This window comes from Cinclus cinclus, chromosome 27 (assembly GCF_963662255.1).
Source record: "Cinclus cinclus chromosome 27, bCinCin1.1, whole genome shotgun sequence".
Lineage (NCBI taxonomy): Eukaryota > Metazoa > Chordata > Aves > Passeriformes > Cinclidae > Cinclus > Cinclus cinclus.
The window spans coordinates 4,810,843-4,831,313 of record NC_085072.1 but is presented as its reverse complement, the minus strand read 5'-3'; the positions used below and the strand labels follow the sequence as shown (position 1 = coordinate 4,831,313).

General features: G+C 52.6%; 2 protein-coding genes across 2 annotated transcripts in view; one reads left to right on the top strand and one right to left on the bottom strand.

Annotated features, from left to right (window-relative positions):
* SYT6 (synaptotagmin 6) overlaps window positions 1–4,561 on the top strand; it is a 35,458-nt gene extending 30,897 nt beyond the window's left edge. Inside the window, exon 7 of the mRNA XM_062509824.1 lies at window positions 4,490–4,561. Within this exon, the coding sequence (XP_062365808.1) occupies window positions 4,490–4,561 (72 nt within the window). The remainder of the gene's footprint in view (window positions 1–4,489) is intronic.
* Window positions 4,562–17,335: 12,774 nt separating this feature from the next.
* Window positions 17,336–19,726, bottom strand: OLFML3 (olfactomedin like 3). The gene is made up of 3 exons (XM_062509826.1): window positions 19,619–19,726; window positions 18,554–18,839; window positions 17,336–18,123 (listed from the first exon to the last, which is right to left on the bottom strand). The coding sequence occupies exons 1-3, from the start codon at window positions 19,724–19,726 to the stop codon at window positions 17,336–17,338; spliced, it is 1,182 nt and encodes a 393-aa protein (XP_062365810.1).
* Between the last annotated feature and the right edge of the window lie 745 nt (window positions 19,727–20,471).

Below are 20,471 nucleotides of genomic sequence, written 5' to 3'. Positions count from 1 at the left end.
GGAGTGCCCAAGGCCAGGCTGGAAGGGGCTTGGAGCAATCTGGGATAGTGGAAGGTGTTGGAACTGGATGATCTTTAAAGTTCCATCCCAACCCAAACCATGGTCTGATGAAGTCAGTTTGTGCTCAGTGCCCTCTGTCCCAGCCCAGCTCCATTACACAAAGGAAAACCTAGCAGCTGATATTTTAGCTTCAGACAATGGACACCTGAAAATTCACCCTCCCTCATTTGAGGTGATCTGTGAGCCCACCTTGCACCACTGTGAGTCAGCACAGGGATCAGCTGTGCAGGGCTGGGGTGAGTCAGAGCAGAATTAAACCCCTGTGCACTTGGTGTTCAGTGCTAACGCTGCCTTTGGGTGCCGAGCAGCACCAGAATTTCATTCCCTTTCCCCTGCTGGCCCTGGGCAGGCTCACGTGTCACCTCCCACTGCCATGGGGAGCTGGGGACCAGCAGCCACAAGGTTTCAGCAGAAATGGAATTGATCTCTCCTTGGGTCCCTTGGCATCTTGTAGCACCTCACAGTGTGACACCAGCTGCCATGGCTGACCCAGGAGCAGGAATTCCTTCTCCAGGCTGCAATTTTTTGTGGCTTTGCTGCACTGTTTTTTCAGATGAAGGTGGAGTTTTGAAAGAAAACTCCTGTAAAGTTTTTGAAAATCACTAAGAAAAAAGTTTAAAAAAAGGCATTATTGTTATGATGAAACACAGAGAAACCAAGGAAGACATGGAAGATGACTCACCTTCTAAAATATATTTTGAAAACCATGGCTGAGCCCCCAAGACTCTGGAAAAAAACTAAGTGAATCATTTCACCCCCCAGTGCACAGGTCAGGAGCTCTGCTTAAAAGGAAAGAAAAGATTCTCTGATCATCTATTCTGGTATTTTTGCCACAAACTGGTGCACAGAGCCAGCAAGCAAATGGTCCCTGTGTTTATTTGCCCTTTTAGGTTTTAGCACTGCTGTCTGCAAATCCCCTGTGCAGCCTAAAAGAAAAACTGAGCAGAAAAGGCACAAGCTCCTGGAGAAAAAATAATGGGAAATGGCATTTGTTAGCTACAAGATATTGCATCATCTTTTCCATGTTGTGTTAGGGTATTTTTCAAGAGAAATTTGGGGTTTTGTTCCTGTAATCCCAGCTCTGGGTCTCTGTACAGCTGCTCTGTCCTTCCAGGCTCTGTGGGCTGCTGGCTCTGTCCATCTGTCCTGAGGATGCTGGGGGAGAGCTGCTGGCCCTTCATGCCTCCCTCACCCTTTGTGGGAGTGAACTTGGGCTGTGCTGGCATCCTGAGCCATCATTTTCATCTTCCTCTTTGTCTTCTTCATCTTCCTCTTTGTCTTCATCTTCATCGTCAAGCGTGTTTGTGCCGGACAGCAGCAAATGCAGTGTTTGCTTCCCAGTTGATCCTCATGGTGATCTCTGTGTGCTCTGACTATCAGCAACAGCCTCTGGCTCCATCCAAGTCTTCCCTGATTGAATGTTTCACCTCAAACAAGGAGCCAGGACTGAATTGTCCCTTTGATGTTGGAATGGAAGGATGGGTGATTGGAGCTGCTCCAGGCACTGCCATCTCCCCACTCTGGGGTTGGGGTCCCACCTCCACTCCCCACCACTCAGGGGGGAGAAAATTGTGGGAATGTGGAATTTCTTTTCTAACCAACACCCTGCCTTGGAAAACCTTTGGCCAGCAGAAGGAGCTCCCACCATATTTTGACTACAGTTCAGAGTCACAATTTCTGCTGAATTTACCAGGAAAATGTCACCAGAGCTGTGCTGCTCCAGGGGGATGGCCCAGCCCTGACTCCCTCACCCTGCCACAGCAGGGATGGATGGATGATGGATGGATGGATGGATGGATGGATGGATGGATGGATGGATAGATGGATGGATGGATGGATGGATGATGGATGGATGGATGATGGATGATGGATGATGGATGGATGGATGGATGGATGGATGGATGGATGGATGGATGATGGATGGATGGATGGATGGATGGATGGATGGATGGATGATGGATGGATGGATGGATGGATGGATGGATGGATGATGGATGGATGGATGGATGGATGGATGGATGATGGATGGATGGATGGATGATGGATGATGGATGGATGGATGGATGGATGGATGGTTGCATCCATGGTGTTGTACCAGTGGCCTCCTCCTGTGTTGGGCCATTCTTTGAGGACCTGGGCAGCTCCAGCCTGTCCCAGCAGCCACAGTGCTGGGCTAACATGGCTCACAGCCCCTCATTTCTGTGCCAACAGCAGCTTGGGCCCTTCCTCCATAAGCTGGTGCCACTCGCTCTTTGCTTTCACTACTGGAAAAGGCTCCCGTGAAAAGGGAAACGCTTTGGATGCACATCATGTCTTTGGTTGCTCCATATTTATCAACAGTGAATAACAAACCCTAATGACTGCACTTCTCTAATGACCATCATCATTAAAGAGGGAACATGGAGAACATGTGCAAATGAATCATTAATTACAGGCTTTTAAGCGCTATCCTCCTCACACAGATGTTCAGAAGGCGAGATTCTGAGCAGAAAGGGAGAATCCCTCTTTGTGGGGTTATTCTGACAATAAATTCTTCCCCTCAGCACAAGTTGTTCCCAGTGTTCAGCCCCAAGGCCCTGCTGGCAGCTGCTCCTTCCCCGAGTGCTTCATCCACCCCAACCGTGTTCCTTCTGCATTCCTCCACACATCAGCCAGGCTCAGGGCTGTGTGCACACAGGGAAATAGAAAATTACAGCTCCTTCTTCCAGCCTTGGAAGGGAACTTCTGGGAATGGGGATTTTCCCTGTTGTCTGTGGAAGACAAACCCTGGTATCGTGTCATCAGTGCGGTGCAAAACACGTCCTTGATGCTGCCAAGTGCCTCTGACATTCAGCAGGGGAGCATTTATTTGTTTAAAACACTGCTCCAGATAAAAACTGATAACTCTGCTGAGAGCCAAGTCATGCCAGTAATGAAGAATAATAATTTGTCTTTAAGGATAAGTCCTTCCAGACTTCTGGGTCTGTTTGATTTTGATTGAACTGGTCCTGGTTTCTGACTGTTGGCTACACAATGCAGGGTCCACCTATTCTAATTAAATGAAGGGAAAGTATCTCCAGGTTCCTCTCTGGTTGTTTGGAACTATCCTTGGAAGAGTTTTCATCACATTTTTGGAGTAGCAACACCGCCATCGTCATGCAGACAGCACGAGGCAAAGAGCATGGGCAAGGCTCTGCCAAAAGCCCATTTCTGTTGTAATTTCTGCAATCTGTTCGTTGGCAATTCTCATAGGGAGGTTGTACCATTATTATCAATTCCTCAGGGATTTTAGCCAATTTTTCTGACATGAGAAACATAGAAGATGATGTTTCCTTACCTTAAGGCAGCTGTTCTCATCTTCTCCATTCATTAATTTCTGCTCAGCCCTGATGAAATACAGGCTGTTCAATGCAAACCTGTGCAGCGAGTTACTTTACACTCACTGGTCTCTTTGGGGAAGGAAATTGGTCAAATTGGCCAAATTTTTGACCACTCCAAACCCCTGGAACATCTGCAAAGCCTGCTTGCTCTGCTCAGCCTCCCTGTGAGCACCAGGCTGCTGTTTTCTTGTTTTCATTTGCCAAGGCAAGGGTGAGGTCTGGTTCCCCGAGTGAGTTTTCACCCAGAGAAATGAAATTCATACATGCTTAAACATTAATATCAGCCAGCAAAAAGTTTCTGTTGATGTGGGAAGGGAGGGAATTGATTGAGGCAGTGGAAATTCTGCCTCCCGTTGTCTCTGGAAGATGCCTATCATTTGTCACTGGAATTTAATAAAACAAGATGGTGAGATGGGCAAGTGCTCAAAACCTTCAGGAATAATGGGTTAGAATTATGATAATAGCCCCCAAGGCAGATGACAAATAATTCATGATCCCTTAAGTATGGCAAAAAAAATGTTTGCTCCATCCACCCAGTCTCTGATCTGATTTTCCCTTTGAAAAATGTCTCCAGTGCTGTGGACAGAGCTGCTGTGGAGTAAAATCACCAGACTGGAAAGACTCAAGTATTTCTGATCTTAGACTGTATTTTTAAACTGAAAAGACAACTGCAATAAAGCAGGGAAGAGCTGAGAGCACTTTGTCTTCACAGCACACACTGACACTGTTTATTTTCCTTTTTTTTTCTTTTTTTTTTTGTGAAGAATCCTCACAATTGAGAATTGATTTACGAAGCAAAAGAGTAAATTGTTCAGCAATTCCTCCTGAGTGGTTAAACACGGGTATTGCATAAATTGGAACTTGTAGTGCAGATGAGAACACAGGGACAGGAGATGATGGGATGGGATGGGATGGGATGGGATGGGATGGGATGGGATGGGATGGGATGGGATGGGATGGGATTTATGGGAATACTGAGGAAGAGGAGATGGACAACACAGTACAGGACTGGGAATGATCCCAGATAATCTCTCCTGTTTGCTTAATTTGATTTCTCCTCTGTCCCCCAGTGGCACGGCCGGGCAGCGAGCTTCGACAGCCAGGGCTCCTGTCCCTCCCCCAAACCACCCCCCACACCGTGATCCGGAGCAGGGACAGCAAAATGGGACTAAACCAAGTAATTTTTGCACTTGGCCTTCAGTCTCAGTGGTTGCTGAGGGGCGGTGGCAGCAGCGGGACTTTCCGGTCTAGTTGTTCCTGCGTAAGTAAAGGTAGAAACAGTTTTGTGGTCAAATATGTTTTTGTCTAATATGTCTCCCAAGGTGATGTTATTTTTGTGGCTTTTGCTGTACGGATCTGTTTCCAGAGGGAGAAGGTGGACTGAGATACGTGCTGGGAGTTTGGTCTGTAAAATAATGTGTAAAATAGTTTTTAGTGTGTTGGAAGGCTGGAAAGGGGCGAGGAGGTGTCTGCAGAGAGTAGAGGTGGCCGGGACAGGGGACAGTGGCCACTGGAAAGCTGTGGCAGAAGATGGGAGACACTCTTCCAAGCCACCAGCAGCTCCATCCTCGTGGTCAGCCCCAGCCCTGCAGCGTGTCCCTGGGTTTCCTGTTCATGTAGAGGTGTCCATGAGCTCTTAGAAGTTTGTGCAGTGTGTACCCCACAATTCCTTTTGTCATATATTAAAAAAAAAGTGCTGTTGATTCCTCAGGAGGGGAACCCTGGGTTTTTTCCCTGTATCTCAAGTCTCCCCAGAGCTATTTGCATGAACACTTTCTTCAGCCCCCTTTGTAGCTGCTGCTCATCCCCCAGGACATCCCTGTGTTATCTGGAGTGGAGGGAACAGCACTGCCACAGGTGGGAGTCAGGCAAAAAGGGGGAAGATGTTGCAGAAATGGGTGACAGCCCTGCATGACCACTGGATCTCTAGTTCTTGTCTCATTCAAGTAATAAAGGGTGACCCAAGGGGGAAAGGGAAATACAGAAACACGACCAATGCTAAAAAAAGCTTCCAACCTTTTTTCTTAAGACTGTCAGCACTTCCTTAAAGAATAAAATTTCTCAGCCCAAGCCCTGAAAGAAGGTCAAGTTTTGGGGGGGAAAAAAAAGTGAAGCTTTGCTGGTTCCTGGCTGCAGAGGCCAAGAATGAAGTTAGAATATCCCAAGTACTGGCTTTACAGCTAAATCAGCTGATCTTTATCAGCCAGCTGTGGATTTTGGACACTTTCTCATCCTGGATTTTTCTCTGAGTTAAGAAGTGCATTAGTGCTGTTTATTCCACCCTAATTAAATTAGGCAAAAGCAAATGTTTTGGTTTCAAGGTAGAATTTGAGAGCGAGGCAGCCGGCTCTCCTCCCCTCAGGTTAGCAGGACTGTGTTCATCAGCCACAATCCTCAGGTCAACTTCAGTTTCCATTTTCCCAAATGTCACCACGTCACCCCTGGCTGCACATCACGGCTGGCAGAGAGGGCTGTTTGCATTGCTCCTGGGTGAGATGAATCCTTTGTTCAGTGAAGGGTAAATACATCATTCCTCATCACACCTCGTGTCTTAATTCTCTTTATGTGCCACATGCGATAGGAGCAGAATCTCAATAAAATTATTTTATTTGTAAGCGCTGCCCTGTCTGGTGAAATATTTCCTCCTGTGGAAGCAGGAATTGTGTGTTGTGTGGTTTTGGATGGGTGCAGTGATCACAGTGGGTGCCATAAAATGTGATAATGACAGAGCCTGGCACGGTGTGGGGTTGGGCAAGGGCAGACAGTGTCATTTGGAGCAGACCTGGGCTCTGCAGCTCCTGGCTGGGCTGGGACAGTCACACCATCCCCAGGGCAGCAGCTGAGCTCCAGCTGCAGCAGCAAAAAGTGCATTCCAAGCACACTGCAACAAAGAAGTGGTAAAACTGCATTAGTGTCCCAGCACAGAGCGTTCTGAGGGCTTCTGCTGGGGAACAAGGGGAGGGCAACCTTTCTGAGACCATCACCCTGGCTGGGAATGCCTCGTGTTTAATTAAAGGGAAGCGTTTCTGGCCATTAAAACTGATTGACTGGGTGGGTCAAACACTGGCCACGAGCCCCTGGACCTTTGCCTGAGCTGGGGGAGCCTCAGGGGAGCAGGGCAGTGAGCTGGCAGTGCCTCTGGCAGGTTGGCAAACCAAAGGGCAAGACGTCCCCAGAAGAAGCCACAGCAGTCCCAGCTGATGGCACTTGACAATCATTAATTGCAGCAACCCACTCAAATCCTTTTCTTCTCTAATCCAGGCTTTTTGGGTTTTGGCGTTCCCTGTATAATCTCCATCTTTTATCCATTCTCCTTGTTATCGAGGATTTAGTCAAAACATACGTGGGGTTTGACACAAAGCTGCTATTTTTAATCCTTGCTTCACACAGATAATCAATTTCCACTCAATACTGGCTGTCACTCGCGTTGCTGGAAAACTGGATCTCACAGTGGTGAATAACACCCACGCCTGCTTGGCTCAGCCCCCCTACATTTGTATTTTAAATGCTGAGATTTTGCCACATCCCTCAGCCAGGGGATAATCAGCCCATTGTGTGTTTGTCATGGGGGGATTGGTCACACTCGTGGGGACAGCTCCACACACCAGGGCAAACGCTTCCCTTTCATCCGGGGGGAATAGAACCCTGGGAAGGAGCTGAGCCCAGCACAAGTGCCATGCCAAGATTTGTTGAGTTGTTTTCTTGCTCCTCACTTGCTGCTCTCGACCCTGTAATATCAAGTCCTAGAGATATTTCAATTATTTCCAAACAAAATAAGGAGGGTCACCCCAGAGCCACATCCCACAGGAGGTTTGGCCACGCTCGGGCTCCTTTGAAAGTTGCTGCAAAGGGGAGGATGCTGCTGCAAGCAGCCACAAATGAATACTCTGTTTTTTTGAGTACTGCAAGCAAAATAAACACATGGAGCATTCCCAGACCTTCCTTTCATTTTTTTCCTCCTTTCTTTTCATTTTTAATCTCACAATCTCCAGTTTCACCAGTGACTGACTGGCTGCAGGGAGGGTAGGGGACACTGAAGGGAGGGTGGCTGTGGTTGGTTTAATGTGAAGATTCAGGGAAATCCCATGGGTCCAGCTCATTGCAAGGGGTCAGAGGGCTGGGAACTGTCCCAGCCTTGCTCCTTCCCATCAACTTGAGAATGAAATGAGTTGTATCGGAGAAAAAAAAGTGGAAAACATCCAGTGGGAAGTGAGTTCCAGACATGGAATCCCAGAATGGTTTGGGTTGGAAGGGACATTAAAACCCATCTCGTGCCACCCCCTGCCATGGGCAGGGACACCTCCCACCGTCCCAGGCTGCTCCCAGCCTCATCCAACCTGGCCTTGGGCATTTCCAGGGATCCAGAGGCAGCCACAGCTGCTCTGGGCACCCTGTGCCAGGGCCTGCCCACCCTCACAGGGAGGAATTCCTTCCCAAAATCCAGCCAGGGTGATATTCTCCAATACTGGCTTCCCACTGATCACATTATTGTGTGGTGGGGTTTTTTTTCATACATCAGCAACACATTTGTTTGGCAAAGTGAAGAATCTTGTCATAACAATTTATATTTAGTCTCCAAATGTGGCCTTTAATTGCTAATTACAGAATGCTGCTCACAGGTTGGCAAATCACACACACTAAAAAAAAAGTTTCTTCCTCCAGAGAGGAAGAAAACAATTGGGGGTTTGTAAGGGTTTAAGGAATAAACAAATATGGTCTTTGATTTTCTTAGGGGAAAATATAGCAGCTAAGAAATAAATATAACCTCAACGCTGATGTTGAAGGGGAGTGTGTCACAGTAAGGTTGTCCCCGTGGCTGGGGATCACTCTACATGAAGTTTTTGGGAACAAGAGTGGCAAACCCCACCAGGAGCTGGAGACGAGGCCTGACAGATGAGGGTTCTGGGACTCTGGATCACAAACCCAGCTCTGTGCAGCTTCATGGGATGCTGGAAGCAGCAGAGAGGGCAGGGCAGGGACACTGGGGACATTCCCAGATCTCACAGCAGTTGCTGCCCCTCCAAAGGGTGACAGTGGGGGCAGACACAGCTCTGTGGGTGCAGGGCAGCTCCAGCTGCTCTGCCTCCTCCCTGGGCACAGCTCTCTGGCAGGAGCAGCTTTGTGTTCTTTGATTTTGACTTTATTTCTTCACAAACCTTTTATTTACACATAATTCTTGATTAGCCTGTGAAGAGCATTCAGTCAATGGCCTCAGTCCCAAACACATCCCAGTCCTCCTTCAGACTTTAGTTCAAGCAATGTCAGTCCAGATAATTTTATCTTTGCTTGCAAGATAATAAATTAGACAGAAAATTATATATAGCTCATTGGAGAAAATTACTGCCCTGATCCTCAAGATTCTGATCTCAGTCATCTGTTTGTTCTTCACTTTTACTACTTCTGCTATTTGCCCTCCTAATCGTGTCCCTAATTAGGCAACCCCAGACTTCTCAATCTCATTTTGCCAGAAGTTTTCTCCCCCAGGGCCCTCATTGTTCTTCCTGCCATTAAGATTATCCATCAGTAGAGTTGTGCACTTATTTAAATGCCAGGTCAGGGATCTCATCTCTGCTTCGAATGCTTCACACAAGGATGCAAACCCTGTCTGTCACTTCCAGGGAGCCTCAGCTCCTGGCTGAGCACACCCAGGGGGCACAGGGGGCTGGGATGCTCCTCCCAGCTCTGGATATCCCAGGAGAGCTGGGTTGCCTCTGCACTGTGCAAGGGATGCCAGCTGGGTTAGGACGAGGGGGAATGGTTTTAAACTAAAGGAGGGTGGATTTGGTTTAGATATTGGGAAGGAATTCTTAGCTGGGAGGGTGGGCAGGCCCTGGCACAGGGTGCCCAGAGCAGCTGTGGCTGCCCCTGGATCCTTGGGAGTGTCCAAGGCCAGGTTGGACACTGGGGCTTGGAGCAGCCTGGGATGGTGTCAGGGTTGAAACTGGATGAGCTTTAGGGTCCTTTCCAAACCAAACCATCCTGTGATTCCATGCTTCTTTCAGCAACAAGAGTGATGCAGTTTACTCCTTTGCTGGGGTGAGCATCACTCCAAAATCCACTTTGACAAGAAGCCAGAGCTGCAGGTGAGCCTGGGAGAACTGGAATTAGTCTCCTCTTTGCAGATACACAGACTTGGGTATTTTGGATTTCTGTCCAGGAGCCAGAGGCATCCCAGGAGCTCTGCCTGGCTCCCAAACCCGGCAGCCAGCCTTCAGCAGCAATGCTACTTAAATGCACAAAAAATGTATTTTCCCTGGACTTTTCCCAAAGATAATTTGTAATTATATTTTACAGCTTTATATATATATATATATATATATATTTAAGACAGTGTGTTAGTCATGCAAATATAATTATATATTTTATATTCCCGTGTCATTTTTAATTAAAAACGTGGTATTTAAAGCACATATATTTCCAAAATCCAATACAGGCGTCTATTAAAAATGCAGTTCGTTAAAGCTAATAAAATACCTGGCTGGGCCAGGACAAACGCAGAGCCTGTTCCGTTGCCGTGGGAACAGCGGGCATCAAAGCCGAGAGCAGCCGCGGTAACCTGCGGCACCCGAAATAACAGGGAAATGCGATTAGGGGACAAAACCAGCCCGAATCCCAGCAGCCAGTTTTCCTGGCTACCGTGCCAGATGTGGCACATCTGTGCCAGATCCCGTTTCCCGAGGCTGGGGGAGCTGTCGGGAGGGGCGATCCCAGTGCTGGATCCCCCACGGGAATGCCATGTGGGGCAGCCTGGGGGGAATTTGGGCACCGGGCACGGGCAGGGAAACACCGCAGAGCCAAGCGGAGGATGGGGAGTGCGACCCAGCCATCCAATTCACATATGCAAACACTTTTCCGGCTCGTTAATTGCTTCCAAAGTGGAAGATCTCTCCTCATCTCCCATTAGCAGCTGCACATCCCTCTCCATTTCAAACTGCCGTGGTTGAGGGTTTGTGGCTGTCGGCAGGGACGGTGAGGAGCGGTAATTTTTTAATTAAGTCGCTTTGCCGGCGTTCCTTTCGGATGTCTGAGAGGAGCGAGGGAGGATTTTTTTTGCTGGTGGCTCTGCTGTTTTCCTGGAGACCACCCCGCCCGCCCCACCAAGAGTCCCTGTCCCGCTGCAGTGGGGACACTGCTCCTGGGCAGGGTGATCCCCCTGGAGCATCTCCGCTCCGGGCTCCCACCTCCCCGAGATCATTTCAGGTGACTTTTCTGGGACGTGCTGAATACAGAAAGCAGGAGCGCCTTCCTGTCGTTTGCATGACCTCGGCTTTGCCCAAAGACCCTGAATTGCCCAAAGACCCTGAATTGCCCAACGACCCTAAATTGCCCAAGGGCTGCTCCCTCTGCAGGGATGCTCCCGCAGTGCTGGGGGAATTGTGCCCTCCTTCCTCGGGACCCCGCTCCAGGGAACATCCCCCGGGCGTGCGGGATTCTCCTCCTCAGGCTGTGCAGTGGGAACACCCGCGGTGTCCGGGGACTGCTCAGGTGCCACCCTGGCTCTGCAGACCCGGCTGCTTTGGGTTCTCCGGACAAAAAGGAAGGCGCTGCCGTGGATCGGGACCTTTCCAAGCTCGTCCCCCCGGCTCTGCCCTGGGGCTCTCCTGGATGCTGCTGCCACTCCCAAAACAATCCTGGCAGCAGGGATGGAGCTGATGGTGCAATTAAAAATAATTATTTCCTAAACCTCCGCGTCCCTGCGAGCCTCTGGAAGTGGCTCTTGCAGTGAAGAGGAGAATGGGAGAGCGGGCTCAGAACTGCCAGGCTTGGCAGCGTGCAGCTGAGCATCCGGGGGGATGATGACACTACACCCCAGCTGTGCGAAATTTCAGGGGATTTATTGGTACTGATGTCTCTTGATTAAATTATATTTCTTTCTTCATTTATTCTCTAACAAGCTGAACATTTCAATTTCCCAGGCAAGCCCGGGTCGGGAATGGGAGGAGGTGGAAGCTGATACTGATATTGGAGGGGGCTCAGTTGGAGAGGAATACTTCTCATTTAAACCTCTGATTTCCTGAAAACCTGCACTCAGGGGAGAATTGACAATTCAGAGCCGAGCTGAGAGCTGCAATCTCCTGCAGGAACTGCTCACAAAGCTGAGTGTGGCTCCACGGCCTGTGTGGTGCCAAGAATCCCCCAGGTAGCAAGGCTTCAAGCAATTTTAGGTTAAAAGGGAATCATAGAATCATGGAATGGTTTGGGATGGAAAGGACTTTAAAGATTTATTCAATTCCAGCCTCCCCTGCCATGGGTAGGGAATCAGACCTTTCATTTTTCCTCCCCTGAGCAAATCCATGGAAGTGCTAATCTTTGCACCATTTTCATTTACATGGATTAGGAGGTAATTTAGGAGAAATCCATTTAGCTGAGCAATTAACGAGTCAATAATACACTTGTGAATTTTATTAGAAAGAAAAAAATTGATAATTTCTGTTTGTTTTGACCCTACCACTGCAGCAACGGCAGCAATTCTCCGGGATAATCCCAGTTACCATGGTTATATCTCCCTCCAGGTCCTTGGCCACATGCAGCAAGAGGACACAGGAGCATGGGCAGAGCCAGGGCTGCTGTGCTGGGAGGAACTGCTCCAGCTCCACAAAATTCTGCGTCCTTGTGCCACTCCAGCCTCCCGTGTCCTGCCTGCACCGCTCACCCTTCCCCAGCCAGCAGATGGAAAATCAGGACTGCTGGGAACCCCAAATTTGCTGCTGCTTCCCATCTGGGGATGAGGGATTTGGAGGCAAAGAGACAAAAAACTCTACCTGGTATTTGTTGGAGCTGGCTCACGATCCCTGAGCTGCAGCCCTGAGAAAGAGACCCCAACCCTCCTTCCCCAGGGAGAGTCACTTCACCCCTCAGCACTTTTGCCTCAGGAAGAGGGATTAAAGTAGAAAATTCACATCTATTCTAAAAACGGCACTGGGGAGCTGATTTTGAGAGGCAAGAAATTAAGGGACTGCTAAGCTGAATAGCTGAGCTGGTATTTTTCTGTCCTCAGGAAACAACTTTGATATAATAGCATTAGTAATAATAACACCCCAAAGAAAATCCTGGTGAAATCATGTAGACTGCAGGATGTGTGAAATCCCTGGGATGGGGCGTGGGTCTTGCTCATGTCAGCAAAATCCTTTCTGCATGGGATGGAGACACTTTACCACAAATGGGAGCAGCTCAGATCCATCTTGATCAAAGAACCAAAATAGCAGAAAAATCTGTTAGTAAATGAAACTGTCCAGAAAATATTGAAACTTGGTGCGTCACAAGCCACTGCTCCTCTGACAGGGCTGTGAGCTCCCAGTTTGATGGCTTTATTTTTATTCCTCCTTTCCAGAGGGGAGGAAGGAGTAGACAACACTGGGAAGGATGAGAAGAGCCAGGGCATCCCCAGGCTGGCTGAGGCAGCAGGGATCCAGATCTGCAGGGTCCCTATCATTCTGCAAAAATATTTTCAAAAGAAATTTCAGTTTGTGTCCCTCCCTTTGGGAGGACGCCAAAGGAAGAGAGGAGTGCAGGGGCTGTGAGTGCTCTGGAGGGTTCGGAGGGATGGGGAGGGATCAGGGGAGCTCTGTGCCACGGAGGATTTGGCAAGGGCTGGGTTTGGTGTTTGAGGAGGAGAAGTGGGGCAGGGGGAAGTGGGGACGGGCTGGACCCAGCTGGGGCACAGCGTGCCTGTCCTCAGTGTCAGCAGCAGCATCAGGATCTGCACAGGCAGAAATGGCTGAGGGCCCCAGGGCTCTGCCCCTGCCAGGCCAGCTCCAGAGGGGCACAAGTGCCAGGAAAAGCTCCCCTGGCACCCCAGAGCTCCTGTCCCTGCACCCACAGCCCTTCTGTCCCCCAAAGCCACCAAGTGCTTTGCAGGTCCCTGGGCTCAGTGACAGTGCCAAAATCAGAGCTAGCAGAGCTGGGCTGGAGCACACATCCCAAATCCCCGGGACTCATCACAGACCCCCCCCTGGCAGAGGGATGATTTCCATCTCGGGAAGTGTTTTGGGTCTATCTGCCTTAGCTTCTTCTGCACTTCCATCAGGAGATGCCGAGGACTGAGCTGCTGCCTCTCGTGTCCCCCCTGGCTGTCCGAGCTCAGCCCAAGCCTGGTGTCCCCCCAGCCCTGCTGTGAACCCCCGGGAGGAGATTTGCTGCCTCCCGACTCGTGTGTGATGAGTTACACCTCAACCAGATGTTCCGTGGGCAGGAGAACCTATTTGAAGTTAAAAGCCAGTGATTAGAGTTGCCAACCAGCCATTAAGAAAGTATTAAATGGAGAATTATCCCCCTCTTCCTGTTTCGATACAATAGGAGCTTCATAATGCACTTGTTTAAGTTGCCGGGTTTTAATTTTAGTTCCCACGTTTCTAATGGGACACGAAGAATCATTTCACTTTATCAATGGCTCCTGTGAGCTGGAAAAGAGTCAGGGAGGGGAAAAAAAGTCAATATCCTTGAGAATGAGACAAAGGAGAAAAAATTAGCCCAAAGATCTCAGTTTCTCTTTCCCACTGATAACACAACTTCTCAATTTACTTGACCAGATTGCCTTGCAAAGAAGAGTATTTTTTCAGAGGAGCAGAGATGAAAGGGATTATTACTTATAAAGGCTCTTCTTTAAAGAGGTACAGTACTTGGCAATTAAAGCACGAGGAGCTGCAGACTCCCAGGGAAGGCTGGAGCAGCCCCATTAGCTCATTTTCCACTAACCCCTCCTTTTGGAAAGGATGATCCCACAGCCCCTGCCAGGGCTGGGTGTGGGAGGGGGGACAGGAGCAATCCTGGCCCCAGAGCTGAAGGAATGAAGGTTTTTCACAACCTTCTGTGGGGAAGAGGCTGCCCAGGTCAGCCCCAGGTAACCTGCACAGGACCAGGGAGTCTCGGCCACTTGAGTCAAGGCTGAATTTTCCTGAAAATCTGTCAGTGCAGCAGGAATGGTTGGGAGGGCAGAGGCAGAGCAGGGCAATGAGAGCAGCCACAAAAATCCATTTCCACACAGGGCAGAGAGACCTGAGGCAGCCCTGCCAGGGTCCCTGGATCCTGCTGGGGTCCCTGCATCCCACCAGGAATTCCTGGGTCCCATGGGCAGGGCTGGAGGTGCTGCTGCTCCCACTGGGGCTCCTGGCTGGGCCTGGGCAGTGCCAGGGTGGCTGGTGGGGACAATCAACACACCTGAGGGCACCTGACAACAACTACCCCAGCTGTACCACAACACTTGCTTTCTCCTAATGGGGCCAATAAATACTTAAACAAGAAGAAAAAGGAATCAATAACCCTGGCAGGAGATGGTGAGGTCTGGCACCTGCAGAACCCCGTGGGGCTGGGGGTGTCCATCCCATGGCAAACAGGAACCTGCAGCCCTGCTGCTCCTCTCTTCCATGACTCACCCCTCTCCTGTGGGGTATCTGGCAGCAGAGTCACCCAGACAGGTCTGAGGTCCCTCCCTGGCACTGGAGGATGGCAGGGACTCGGCTCTGGCAGGAGGAGAAGGATGACCCCATCCTGGAGGCAGCTTGGGGACAATCCCTGTTCTCTGTGACAGAGACAGGACCCAGGGAAGGGCTGGAGCTGTGCCGGGGGAGTTTAGGTTGGAGATCAGGGAGGTTTCTTCCCCCAGAGGGTGCTGGGCACTGCTCAGGCTCCCCAGGGAATGGGCACAGCCCCGAGGCTGCCAGAGCTCCAGGAGAGTTTGAACAATGCTCCAGGGATGCTCAGGGTGGGGTTTGGGGTGTCAGTGCAGGGCAGGGGTTGGACTGGATGATCCCTGTGGTTCCCTCCCAGCTCAGGATATTCCCTGATCCCAGGAGCTGGGAGCACTCAGAGCATGGAGGGTCCTGGTCCCCTGCCCGTGTCACAATGTGCCTCCAGCTCAGAGCTGAGCCACCCCCATGATCAAACACGTGGGTTTTGTCTCAGTGTTTGTCAGCAGATGGAGATCAGGCTGTTCTGCTTTATGGGAGTTATTCGAAGGATTAATTAGTTGATGTTTCCTGAAGTACTTTGAAGATGTGGAGTGCGAGATAAGTGCTGTGCTCTAGGAGCCCATTGGGCACTGCAGTTATTTTCACTCCTCACTCCCAAACTGTTTGTACAAAACAAATCCCACAGGAGCTTGTGGGGCTCTGACTGACCTGGTATAGTGAGTGGCATCTCTGACCATGGTCCCAGCACAGGGAGGACTCTGGATGAGGCCGGAGGAGGCCACAGAGCTGCTCCAAGGGCTGGAGCTCCTCTGAAGCCAGGCTGGAAGAGCTGTGAGTGTTCACCTGGAGGAGAGAAGGCTCCAGGTGTCACAGGGAAGTGCAGGTCTGATTGTGTAGAGCTTGTTCCAGGCTACGAGATGGTTTCTGGTGCAGAATCATTACTGCCCCATCAAGTTTAATTCTAGTTGGAGAAATCATTGGTGTAATTATTTACTACTGTGAGATTTCTGAAAATTATATTTCTGTTAGTGCCCTTATTGATCTTGAAAAGGGCCATAAATTAACTTGACAGTTCACAGAGTCCTTCACACTTGGATAATTTCTCTGCCTGACTTGCACTGTGTGTTGAACTTTCAGCACCAGCCAATTACAGTCATTCAAAGTGTGTATTTGAAGATTTTTCTTACGCAACAAATTTGATTATAATACCAAAGAACTTAAGGCAAATCCCAAGTGCCCTCCATGTTGCAGAACAGTCTGGCTTGAGCTGGGCACAGGGGGATGCTGGACAGGCTTTAGGGTGGCAGGGGCTGGCATGGCCACAGCCCTGGGAGAGCAGGTGGCCCCAGGGGCCCCTCAAGTGTTTGGCAATGGTGCTCCCCATGGGGCTGGCACCTCCTTGGGGTGTCCAAGCTGCTCCTGGCCTCTCATCCCAAAGGCAGCCTGCCACTGGCACCAGTAGGATGTAACCCTTACCCATCCAGCCTGGCTTCAATCCTTGTCCCCAGAAGTGACCTCTGATGGGAAAAAGGGACGCTTACAGCACCAAAACACTGCCTAATCCATCCTCCGTGCTCTCAGGATCTTGTGATGGGGACAAATCACAGCAATCCTGGGTTTCTGGGGGACGCGAGGACAGAAATGGGGCAAATCCTGCTCGCTGCAGGGCTGTGGGGTGAGGGAGGGCACAAGGGACAGTCTCTGCTGGGACAGGAAGGTGTGGGGACAATGTGGGGCTGTCCCCAGCTCCTGAGGGGCACCCAGCACCTGCCCTGGCCTGCCCCATCCTCTCTGGGGCTGCTCTGTGCAGGAACTCAGTGCCAGAGGGGAGGGGAAGGGAATGGGGCAACCCAGGGCCTTACATAAGGTGGAGATTCTGTGGCTGCAGGGGGAAGTGGTCTGTGCTTCATTAGGAACAAACTCAGTAAAGCAGCAACATCTGGAGCCTGCTGGCTGGGGCACCGCCCCGGCAGGGGAGGGAAATCTCCTGTTGTCCTCCCAGATTAAGGGATTTTGCTGTTTGCTCACAGTTTTGCACATGTAAAACAAGCTGGCTCTGACCAGCAGCCTGCCCAAAGCCTCGTTTTCCATCTCTGCCCTAAAACCTTCCAAAATCTTCACCCAAAGCCCTTATCACAAACCCCTGCCCTAAGCCCCAGCCCAGCCCCTCTGCCCAGGCTCCCACCCAAGGTCAGTCTGTGAGCCCTGTGAGGATACCCCACCCTCGGGGAGTGGCTTTTGGGGTGTCTCAGGTGGAGCTCAGGGCTCTGACAGCCCTGCCCAGCACCCCACTCTCCCCAGGCAGGTCGCTGCACTTCGCTGCGTGTTTTTTATTCATTATATCAGAAAAGAAAACCTCCTTAAATTAGTCCAGGACTCTGCTGGGTGCTCCCAGGCAGGGACACCCGGTGCTGGGGCGGGGGCCCAGCATTTCCTCATTTCACAGTGATGGGAGAAGGGGCAGAGACGCCACCCTGCAGGCAGGGCTGGGCTGGGCTGGGCAGCCCCTCAGACCTCCAGCTTCTTCTTCATCTCCATTCGGTAGATGATCTGGTAGCCATCATCCCAGGCATAGATCTGCCTCTCACGGGGGCTGTACTTGAGGCTGGCGTGGGAGCCGTAGCGCTTGGGGAAGTAGACGAGGGAGGCGTCCTCGGGGGCCAGCGTGCCGCTGACATCGAACACGCACTGCACGCGGGCACGGCTGGGCAGGCGCGTGTTGTACACCACGTGCAGCGCCCCGCACACCACGAATGCGCCCTCGGCGTTCTCCCGCGGGCACGGCGTGTCCCACATCTGCTCGATGTCCAGCGAGGCGGGGTCCAGCTTGGCCAGGCACATGTTCTTCTCGTCCTCCTTGGTGGCGTAGATGGCCCAGAGCCCCTCCTCGTCCGCCGACACCTCGATGTAGGTGGAGGGGGAGAGCCCGAAGACGGGGATCTGCTCCTCGGCCGGGAACACCGAGCTGTCCACCACCGTCTTGTTGGCCAGGTTGAATTTGATCACCTGGAAGGACGGGCCCTGCTGGCGGATGTAGTAGAGGTGCCCATCGTAGACGAGGTGCCCGGTGCCCACCCAGGGGTAGGGCAGTTTGATGCGGGCGGCCTTGCGGGTGGCAGAGAAGAGGGTGAACTCCCGCATGCGGGGGAAGACGTAAACCGTGTCGTTGGCGGTGCCGTCGAACACGTAGATCTTCTCCGAGCTCCCCGCAGCGTCCTTGGTCCAGAGCCCCGAGGCGCTGCCAAAACGCTTCAGGATCTTCATGGCCCTGACACTGGCGATGGTGTCACTGCAATCTGCAAGAGAAGGGCGGCCCTGAGAGCCCGGGAACAGCCTGGCCCTGCAGTGGGACTGCTGCTGCCCTGTGCAGGGCTCTCTCTCTGACCCACCCCCCACCTCTGGCAGCTGCCTTGGAAACTCGCTGAAGGGGTTTATGTGCATCCCTGGTGGCATTGAGAAGTCCTCACCGCACCCGTGCCACGGGCAGGGGAGCCACCCTCACCCCAGCCCTGCCCCAGTGGCTTTGGAGACGCACAAGGCTCCGGCCCCGGGGCTTGGATGCAGCTCCCAGGCCAGGAGGGATGCAGGAGCTTGAGCCAGAGGGATCTGAGATGCCCTGCTGGGACACAATGGCCCGGCCCATGGCTGGGGGACGCCTGGACTGGGGTGGGCTGGGAAGGGTGCTCAGACAGGACCATCCCCCAGGGAGCCACGGCAGCCCCTCACCTGTGAGCTTGGTGTACTTCTCATTCTTCCTCTGCTTGGCCGTGGCCACCTGCTTGTCCATCAGCGTCTCATCCACCTCCACGCAGGGCGGGGCGGGGTTCTGTGTCTCCAGGTAATCCACCTCCCTCTCCAGCCGGTCCACGCGCACGGCCGCGCTCTCGGCCTCCGCCCGCATCGCCTCCCGCTCCTTCTCGGCCGCCTCCAGCATCCCCAGCACCTGGTTCTTGAAGTCCCGCAGCTCCGTGGAGTAGCGGCTGCTCTGGTCGTGCCACTGTGAGATCCTTTCCTGGGGAGGCCAAGGGGACGCTGAGGTCTCCAAAGCTCACAGCCCACCACTGGCAGCTGTCCCAGCCTGCCCAGGCTGTGGGAGCACCCGGAGCCATGCAGGGCTCGTGGCTCTGGGTCCCATCCCACCCTGTTCCCACTCCTACGGTGCTCCCACGATGCTCCTGTGTTGCTTCCGCAATGTTCCCAGCTCTGTGATGCCCATTCCTGCAATGTTCCCATGATGTTCCCAGACCCACAGTGCTCCTACTCTTCCACGATGCTCCCAGACCCCACAATGCCCCCATTCCTGTGCTGCTCCCAAATCTGCAAGGCCCTGCTCTCCTGTGCCACCCCCAGGATGCGCCCAAGATATTCCTGAACTCACAGTGCCCCCCACTCTCCCACGGTGCTCCCAGATCCTTGATGCCCTCACTCCTGTGATCACCCTGTGAAGCTCCCAGACCTGCAATGCCCCTGCTCCCATGACGTTCCCATTCCTGTGATGTTCCCATTCCTGTGATGTCCCCATGGTTTTCCCAGACCCTCAGTGTCCCTGCTCCCACCATCCGCCTGTCCCACAGTGCTCCCACGCCCATCTTGCTCCGCTGTCTCCTCGTGCTGGGCTGTGCAGAACCCTGGCAGGGTATGCCAGGGCACCCCACACCCTGCTCCATCCCCATCCCAGCTCCTCCTTACCCAGCCCCTTTCCCAGCCCCGCCGGCCTCCATGGAGGAGGGAGCCCCGTCACGGGGCGATTCGGGGTGCGGGGCGGCTGCGGGGCCCCGCTCGGGGCTGTACCTCCAGGAGGGTGAGGCGGCGCTCCACGTACTCCATGAACTGCTGCTGCTGGGAGCGCAGGGCCGGGGCGAGCAGCGGCAGCAGCAGCAGGCAGCGCCAGGGCCCCATGGCCGGCAGCGAGAGCAGCCTCCAGCTCAGTGCTCAGGAATGCTCCGGCCTCCCCAGCCCTTATTGCATCCAGATGTGCGGAGGGAGGGGAGGCTGCTCCTTCCCCGTAGAACAGCCCCGGGCGCTTTAACCCCTTCGTGCCCCAGCGGTGCTCCCGAGCCCGGGGAGGGGCTGCTGCGAGGAGTTTGGGGTGCAGGGAGCCCCGAAGGAGCCTCGAGAGAGAGGACACGTCCTCATGAGTCGTAGTGAGGGGACAGCCCGTGGGACAGCGAGGGGACGGCCCTGGCTCCTTGTCCGCAGAGCTGCCCAAGGCCAGCGGCCAAGCTGAACTTCGGCCATATCCAGGCGGAGGCAAAGCCAGACCAGCCCCGAGCCCGTGTCCCCTGATCCCATAGCCATCCTGATCCCATACCCACCCTGAGCCCATGTCCCCCCCGATCCTGTGTCCCCCCCCTGTCCTGGCTGCTGACCCGGCAGCTCCTGCCTGGCTCCCCGTGCTGGGGTCCCAAGGATCCCCTGGGCAGAGTCATCGGTGCCAGGGCTGGGACATGGCAGGTTCGTCACTGCCCTCAGCCCGGGCTGCCCAGCCACTCGCTGGCCTTTGGGACAGCTTGCCCGAGGTGGCCCAAGCACTGGTGTGGGGCCACTTGGCAGCTCCCACAGCCCTGGCATGGGGTCAGCTCAGATGTGGTTGGATGGATGGATGGATGGATGGATGGATGGATGGATGGATGGATGGATGGAT